At 43.0% G+C, this 8,895-nt stretch overlaps 1 protein-coding gene across 1 annotated transcript; it reads right to left on the bottom strand.

Moving 5' to 3' along the window:
• Positions 1-7,534: 7,534 nt before the first annotated feature.
• On the bottom strand, positions 7,535-8,895 carry LOC107716304 (carbohydrate sulfotransferase 3-like). The gene is made up of 2 exons (XM_016522677.1): positions 8,816-8,895; positions 7,535-8,711 (listed from the first exon to the last, which is right to left on the bottom strand). The coding sequence occupies exons 1-2, from the start codon at positions 8,893-8,895 to the stop codon at positions 7,535-7,537; spliced, it is 1,257 nt and encodes a 418-aa protein (XP_016378163.1).

The raw sequence follows: 8,895 nt of genomic DNA, 5'->3' as shown, positions 1-8,895 counted from the left end.
GAAGAAGAAAAAAAAGCTTATTTTTTGACTCATTATAGTCAAACATCTTCATTGTTTGGGTATTTTGACCTTAATCACACACTGCCATTTAAAAGTTTGGGGGATTTTTAAATGTTTTAAAAGGAGTCTCTTCTGCTATATTTTTTAAAGTTTCTTTTTTCCCTTTGATGGTAAATCAGAATTTTCAGCAGCCATTACTCCAGTCCTCAGTGTCCTTCAGAAATTAATCTAATATGCTGATTTTCTGCATTTCTTCTTATTATTAATGATGAAACCAGTTGTGCTGCTAGATATTTTTTGTGGAAATCGTGATTTTTATTTTTTTTTTCAGAATTTGACAATTAGAAAGTTTAAAATAAAAGTATTTATTTAAAATAGAAATCTTTTGTAACATTGTCTTTACTGACATTTTGATCAATTTAATGCATACTTATTGAATAAAATAATTCATTACTTGGAAATAATTTTTACTGATGGCAAAAATTTTGCACAGCAGTGTGCAATCTTAACCAACTGGTTCAGGTTACTTAATTTTTCAGAATGAAAAAAAGTTATTAAAGGTGCCATAGAATGCAAAAATAACTTAAGATGTTTGAACACCTTAAGGTGTAAGGTGTCATTATAAGGTGTTTGAACACAGTTGTGTGGCCGCAGTGTGTGAAAACAACCTGCTTATAATGGTAAAAATCCACCCACTAATTTTTTTTATAATCCCAATAAATCGTAAACAGTCTCTCCAAACGAGCAGTTCCAGATTTCTCCCTATTATGATGTCATACTCGGGAAAGTCCCGCCCATTTGTGATGCTCTCTGCCCTATTAGCATAGACCCCCCCCTGAGTGAGAAGCAGCAGTCCGCCATTACTGTTTTCTTGCTGTAGCTGCTGGAGATACAATGTCAGCGCTTTAGAGGCATTACAAGTGTTGTGTTTCTGGATGCACCAATGAACATAGGAGTCTCCATAGACCACTGAGGACACGGTGGTTACATTTCATTTTCAAAGGAAATGTTCCGGAAAAAAACGGAAAAGTCCTATATGTTTGTGCTCATCATTTTACGCCGGACTGCCTCACAAACGAGGGTCAGTTCAGCACTGGAGTTGTGCAAAGGTTGCTTCTGAAAGAGGGATCGATACCAACACTTCGTGCACAAATGTCCAGAGTCCAGACAAAGTAAGCATCACGCATCATTTTGTTTTCCAAAAGAGATTCTTGGCTGAAGAGATTCTTCAATAGGTCACCTTTAATAATCTGATACTCAGAAGAAGCAGCTTTTATACAGTAAGGAAAAAAATCCCTTAAAAAGAGTCCATATAAAAATTAAAATTCTGTCATTTACTCAACCTGTCACTCTAAACCTGTATAGCTTTCTTTTTCTTTGGAACTTAAAAGCAGTGCTGGCAACGAAACAATTCCATTTGCCATTTAATTCTAGTCAATGAGCAACTAATAGAATGGAAGTTAATGGGAACCAAAACTGTCTGGTTATCAACATTCTGCAAAATATCTCCTTTTATGGTCCATAGAAAAAAGAAAGTCATAAAGATTTGGAATGACTTTACGGTACATGATGAAAGAATTTTCATTTTTGGGTGGACTGTGACTTTAAGTATTTCTTATTGTGACGTTTAAAGGACTAAGCAATATCAGAACAAGAGCTCTATAGGTAAGCACAACCGTAATTTTATTGAATTTTATTTATTTAAATAATATTATTTATATAATTATTGCATAATCTACATTTTATACCCAGTATGGCCAGTTATTTTGTTAATATTTTGTAACCCGTAATATATTTGGTATATTGAGGTTGCAGGCACAACTGCACAAATTTCATCATTTGGAGGGCTTTCCATGGCCTGTATTTATTGTTTGTTGATGGTAATTATAGGCATAATCAGACAAGTCAGAACTCTCTCTCTCACACCCTCTCTCTCTGGTCAAGCCACATATTTCCCCCACTTTTCCAGTGCAGACTTCAACCAGACACTAAAGATAAACATCAGCAGTGAGACCCAAGACTGCATGACTAAGCAACAACTCAGAAATACCCTGAAATGTTTTTTTTCCATAAACACATGTTTCAAATCTTTTTTTCCTCACAAATAGCTTTTTGTCCGGTTTCAGCCGTTATTTTTTCCTCATGTTATTTGCAAGGCGTCAATTCGAGTCAGTGGAATAATCCCTCTGTGTTGCATATGATTAGTCAGCTCAGGCTCTAGCAGGCCAGCAGGCTTCTGAGCCGTAAACAGGCAATGATGTGTGCTTTATAGACTGGAAGCTTTGGAAAGACAGTATGAAAGGCCTGTTCAATGGCCGTCTGAGACCTAGTGTGAACAGAGCGCCACTTAGAAGGTGTGGCATATCCTGAGAGAGTGGAACACATGCACATACACATCGTGGCTGATTTCCTGCTTCCTGCACAACACTCTCATAGTAGTCCCAAATCAGTGAAGAATGAGTTAAAGAAAACATACCTACTTAGAAAAGAAAATACTGTGACATTTGTTTTCACAGGCCTTCATGTCTTTTATGGCGTATATATACATCAGAGATGTCTTTGATATTGATTTGTGGGGAGGAAAGTCCTGTGCCAATTAAACCAGTGCCATTTGCATATGTCCTCAGCATGAACTAGCAACAGAAATCCTGCAGGTATAAATCATACTTTATGTTCAGCCTACTTGCGTCACAAAATCTTACACTTAGGAACTGATTTTTCAGTTTGTTCTTGTGGAAATCAGCTTTCACAATGGTTATGCGACGATCACAGCATGTACGCTGAAGCGGAGCGGCAGCTTCACTGTTTTGTCAATGCAAAATTTCCCTATAGACTCATTAAATCAGGGATTCTGATTCCAAGGGACATTGCAACACTGGTGGTTCATAATAAACCCATATTTTGTAAAATACCAGTGTGTAGACAGACACTCTGTTCTCTCTCGCTCTTTGTTTAACAGATGCTAGACTCTTGAATGCACATTTATCTTACAGTGCCAGCGAATGCAATAGCAGATCTTAAATTATTTATTGTTGCAAACAGCAGCAGCAGTACAATAAAAGAGAAACATAAATTTGTGTTTTTGTGGCTTATTGTTCTGAGAAGCAACTATTTCTGTGAAGAACAGTGTATTTGTATTCTGCATGATGTGCTGCTTGCTTGCAGTATGAAACAAAGCATGAATAAAAAAGCAAATGAAACAAAGTATGAAGATACTACTGTATCTCTCTTGGCAACCACCGTGTTGCCAATGCAGACATCTAAGCCAGGAAATGTCAGGAAATAGTTTGAGGGTGATGTGGATATTTAGTTAAGATAAGATTGTAGTGTTATTTGTGCAAAGAGAACATCACTGGTTCTCAGTAAATCTGTGTTGAGATAAGATTGTAAAATTATGTGTGCAGAGAAAACGCTCCGGTTACTGACGTAACCTCGGTTCCCTGAGATAAGGGAACGAGCATTGCGTTGACATTCTTATGGGGAAACTGTTTACTCTGATACTGAAGTTTGTGTAGCTGCACGAAACCAATTGCTCTTCAATTCTGAAGCGACTGTCATCGATTCACGTGCAGCCTCATAGCACGGCAGCCTACGCAACGCTCGTTCCCTTATCTTAGAGAACCAAGGGAGTGTTCCCTTTAAAACGGTCTCTCCCGTTGCGTTGACACGCTTATGGGGAACTCGTCCAATAGCGCCATGCTATAAGCAAGTGCAGAACGAAGCCGCACTGTGAGCCCAGCCCTGGAGCACTCATACTGAGGGCTCCTGTAAGCATGAGGCATTAATGAGACCCAAGCCGTTTAGGCTAAGGACAACATAACATAACCCTCTCCACTTACAAAGGGGATTAGGTAGAATTAAATTAAGCGGAAAAAAATCTGTGCCTGCAGGGCAGGGACATCCAAGTTATAAAACCTGGTGAAGGTAGATGGCGACAATCAGCCGGTGGCCGCACAAATATCACAAATAGAAATCCCGCTGGAAGAGGCCATTCCTCTGGTGGAGTGGGCCCTCACATCTATAGGGCACTGCAACCCTGCAAGCCCGGATGCTATAGCCTTGGCTAAGCCCAGATAGAATGATTCGCCATAATGGCTGCCACACACACTTTGAGCATGGAAGGGGTGCGCGCCTTATCCAGCATCTCTTGTAGAAAGGTTAGCACGTGGGACACTTCTCAAGAGGACGGGTCCTTGTTCCATGCTGCACACTAGTCAGAGAAGACTGACCATTTAAGGGCATAAAGACAACTTGTAGACGGAGCTCTAGCCTCAAAAATGGTATTAGTTACACTCGTAGGGGGAACTGCAAAGACAAAGGGCTGCCGATAGCAACTAAATCAACTCAGGGAACCACATCTGATTCCTCCAGATTCAGGCCACCAGGAGGACTGAGCATCTGACTTCACTGACCCGTCTGATGACCTGAGGAAGCAGGGCAATCTGGTAGAAGGTGTACAGGCGTACAAAGTAGATTGGGCAGTGAAAATTGTCTTCTGAGGTGAAGAGGTCCACCTCTGCCCTCCCGAAGACAGACCAAATCATTTGAACCATTTGGGGATGTAGTCTCCATTCTTCTGGATTTACATTGTCCCTGGACAGCATGTCTGGCCCCTGGTTCAGTCTGCCCGGCACATGAACTGCTCTCAGTGAAAGGAGTTTACCCTATAAAAGGAGGCGTCGAGCCAACCTGGGAAGGAAGCATGACCTGAGACCATCTTGGTGATTGATAAAGGCTACCACCGTCATGTTGTCAGAACAGACCAGGATGTGGTGCCCCCTTAAGGCCGGCAGGAAGGTTTTTAGGGCCAGAAAAAACGCCATCATCTCGAGGTAGTTGATGCTTAAGTGCTGCTCCTGGTTTGACCAGGAGCCGGACACTGGTCTGCCCTCGTGCAGAGCTCCCCAACCCGAGTTGGAGGCATCTGTCATGACCACCTTCCTTCTGGTGGTCAGTCCCAATGGGACGCCTGATTGAAACAGGTGAGAGGTTTTCCAAGGGGCCACGGCTCTGATGCAGCGGTGGGTTACCCTGAGATGAAAACGTCCCAGGAGCCAAGCGTGGGGCGGGACATGGGCATTGAGCCAGTACTGAAGGGGCCACATGTTGAGCAGGCCCTGAGGAATCACAGAGGAGGCTGCCGACATGAGGCCGAGCATCCTCTGGAAAGCCCTGAGGGGATATGAAGTCCCTAATTTGAATGACGCCGCTAGTCACTGAACAGTCAGGGAGCATTCCGGCGTAATCCATGCCCACATTTGGGCAGAATTCGATAACTGCCCCCAGAAAGACCACTCACTGGCTGGGAGACAAGGAGCTCTTGGCTAAATTGATTCTCAACCCAAGGTGCTCCAAGTGGCTGAGCATCGACCTGTGAGCGATGAGTTCCCGTTCTGACCTGGCTAAAACAAGCCAGTTGTTGGATTCCCATCTGTCTCAGAGGGGAAAGAGCGATCAAGAATGGGTCTGAGCCCGCCATCTGTCTTGGGAACGAGGAAATAACGGCTGTAAAAACTTGACTCGCTGTTCGCTAGAGGAATCATTTCCACAGCACTTTTTGCAAGCAGTGTTTGTACTTCAGACCAGAGAACGTGAGCATTGTTGTCCCGCACCGAAGTCTGAATAATGCCTCTGAAGCGAGGAACCTTGTTCCATGGTTTTTAGAACCCAACTTGACACATCCGGGATAGATTTCCAAGCTGAAATCTACTGAAATGAACTGACATTCATGGTAATGAGGAGAAGAGAAATGCTCTTTTGAGTATGTGGGTCTGCTATCACAGTGGTAATTTGCTTGGGCACAGATGTGTAGTGACCTATTCCAGAGGTGGGAGCTTGCTATTTCCTCTTTCTTCAGTGCTGTCAACAGTGGTGAGAGGGTGGAAGTAGAGTGATTAACGCACCGAGTAGGAGCCGCGCCACGTCCTGGTGAGTTCCTCATGAACTGCCAGCAGGAACGGAGCGGGCGGTTGGCAGGAGGAATGAGGACAGCATCCCTTCAGGTACCACTCATCAAGAAGGCCGTGGGTGGTCTCTTGCGGAGTCGACCAAGCCAGGCCGAGATCCTCTACAGCCTTAGTTAGAAGGCGGATCAGCTCGCTGGGCCGTGTTGTCTGCGTCAGAGGCGGGGTTTCGGGCTTCATTAAAGAAGGCGATCCGTGGGCGGAGAAGGGCAAGACTCATTATCTAGCAGTGAGAGCCTGCCATCTCAGTGAGCACAGCTTCTGCATGGGTGCTGCCCAGACAGGCGATGCACTCACTGTGTCCATATGCATCCCCTGCACGAGCCACACTCACGGCATGACATTTGCAACAACGTCGCTGAAAATGTGCTCAGAAATTTGCTCTTAGATGTGCCAGATGGCCGCAGGGAAAGGCTTCTGGCTTTTTCCGCTGCCGGGGGCTCCTTCTACGGCGGCGATCAGCAGGCTGAGCTGAGCTTCTTGCTTGCAGAGTCAGTAAGGAGATGATCTTCGTCGCTGAAGGAGAAAAATTCTGACAAAATGGCGCTCAGAGCCAATTTATATAGAGGTCGGCTCCTCTCCATTTGGTGTGTTGAAGCGACATTGGTTCATGCAGCTACACGAACGTGAACAATTCAGGCTTCAGTATCAGAGTAAACAGGAGCTTCCCCATAAGCATGTCAATGCAACGGAGGAGACAGTTCGAAAGGCAATATCACTGTTCCCAGTCTCTAATATTTTGAGAATGTCCGTGTAGATTTCATATGTCATGCTATCATATTAGACTTCATGTGTTTCCTAACAATAATTCACAAAGTCATTCTAAAAATAAAATGTGTAATGTTTGAAATAGCTTTGGCATTAGGGCTTTAGCTGAAACTAAATGCCAGCCAGCTATTTTAAGAATGCTATGCTTTTCAAAAGTCTACCATTAATCTAGCCAGAGAACACTGGAGGTTGCAGAGTGGTGTTCCTAAAGAAACTGGTGCTGCTTTTTCTCGTTTACTATGCCTGCATGGTCAAAGAGTAGATGCTCTTGGAAAAAATACTGTTTTCCTCAATATTTTGCTGTTGCTGTTGAGTATTTCGATCCATATTTATATGTGACAAACCATATAGGCACTAGAAATGACAGTTGAGTCATTTAAACTTTTTATGAAGAATAAAATGAGAATAAAATTAACTTTAGTGAAAGTTTATAAGCATAAACTTGTGTAAATTTTAATTTTCCAACATTTACTTGTCATATTCTGTTTTTGTGTTTTTAAGAAGTTTAAAATATTAAACAGATTTAAAAATGTGCATGGACAAAGGTCTATTCTGCACTTCAGTTTTTTTAGAGAATGCCACAATTGTACTCCGGGATCACAGCTGGCTGTCAAAAGCTGCCTTTTATACTGACTGCCTCTTCACACAGTGGACGTTTTTTCTCAGTTAATATCTGGTAATATCCAGACACATTAATATATATATAGTTGGGCTGTTGGCCAGACACATTAATATATATAGTTGTATATATACTGTATATACATATCCTGTAACAGTGTATGCATCAAAAATGTAATCTATGTCTAAATAAATTGTTTTTGTTCAAGCAAACTAAAAGATCTGTCCAATAGTGTCTGTTCACTGTCAACAAACCTATACCCAAAAAGTTTCATGGTCGGTCCACAAACTTTCTGTACAACTTGGGCCAGTTTGAATGGTATACTAAGCCGCCATTTCTCCACCTGTTCTGAAGAGTTTTTTTGGGTGGAATACATGCCACTTGCTTCGGTTGATGAATGCGTGTTTTTGAGAATCCAGTCTCGTGCTTGTGTCATCATTGGAATACCTGTGAAATTGTACATTTCTGCTGCTTTCTGCATGGGGTACCTGGCTATATCCTCGTAACGTACTAGCATATAACGGTTTTTCAGCCATTTCGGCTGACTTAAGCCTAACTCGGCAGAGATGCGGATATTGTTACAGTTTCCTTCGAGACGTTTGACCTCTTCGTCCTCTATAGGAACATCCCCATTCACAGCCCAACTTTTCCAGTTCTGGTACTTTCTGGCAAAGGCCACCATCCTTGATGCAAGGATAGCTCGAGGGTCTCTAACCAGCTGAATGAGTTTGATATCCAACCGAGGGTCCTCTACTAGAGAACGAAGTGTGTCTAATTGTCGGACCCTCACTGTTTTGATCACCCTGTGCTGTTTTCCTAGGCAGACCTCGGCCGCCAAGGTCAGATTGAGAGGCCCGCAACGTCTCGTCTTGCAGTGGTACCTCTCAAAAACGTCTTTTACAACCGGAGAGCAGACTTGCTCCTCGCACAGGGCCTTGCTGGACTCTCTGCGGAACAGGGCAGGGGTGATGTGGTCCTGAGGAGGAGGGCTGATGAAGCGCTCCAACATGGAAAAGTTACACAAAAAGAGATGCTGTAGGACATCCCTGTACACCCAAACAGAAGTGCTGGCATTTGTGCCACTCGAGCCAATCGATAGCATTCTCTCCACATGCCAGAGTGGCTCAAAGAGGTAAAACATGTTGCCACCCTGTTGGTTGAAGAACTCGCCCACGAAGGAAGATCCTGTACGAGTGGTAGCCATCAAGAGGATGTGCTTTCGGCCTGCCTGAATGCCGTTCTCAGCAAACATGTCCTCTGGATAGGAACCATTGTCGTCCATTAGTACCAGAGTGCTGGAAGCATTGTAGGGCACTGGAGGCTCCGTCTGTGGACTCCTAAGTGTCAGCTTGTCCGAGACCCTGTATATTTTAAAATGAAATAAAATTTACATTTTAAAAATCCATTTCAATAAATATTTGTATTTTTGGGGTGGCATATTTTTAGATAATCCAAAAATTCTCACCTTGAAATAATGTTGTTTTCTTTTTCAATGATGACAAGTGCCACAATGCAGATAATGATGACTGCATACTTGTTCCTCAT

This window comes from Sinocyclocheilus rhinocerous, unplaced genomic scaffold, assembly GCF_001515625.1.
Source record: "Sinocyclocheilus rhinocerous isolate Xijiao unplaced genomic scaffold, SAMN03320098_v1.1 scaffold869, whole genome shotgun sequence".
NCBI classification, from domain to species: domain Eukaryota; kingdom Metazoa; phylum Chordata; class Actinopteri; order Cypriniformes; family Cyprinidae; genus Sinocyclocheilus; species Sinocyclocheilus rhinocerous.
Note: the sequence above shows the minus strand (reverse complement) of the source record. Positions and strands in the feature narration are given on the sequence as shown.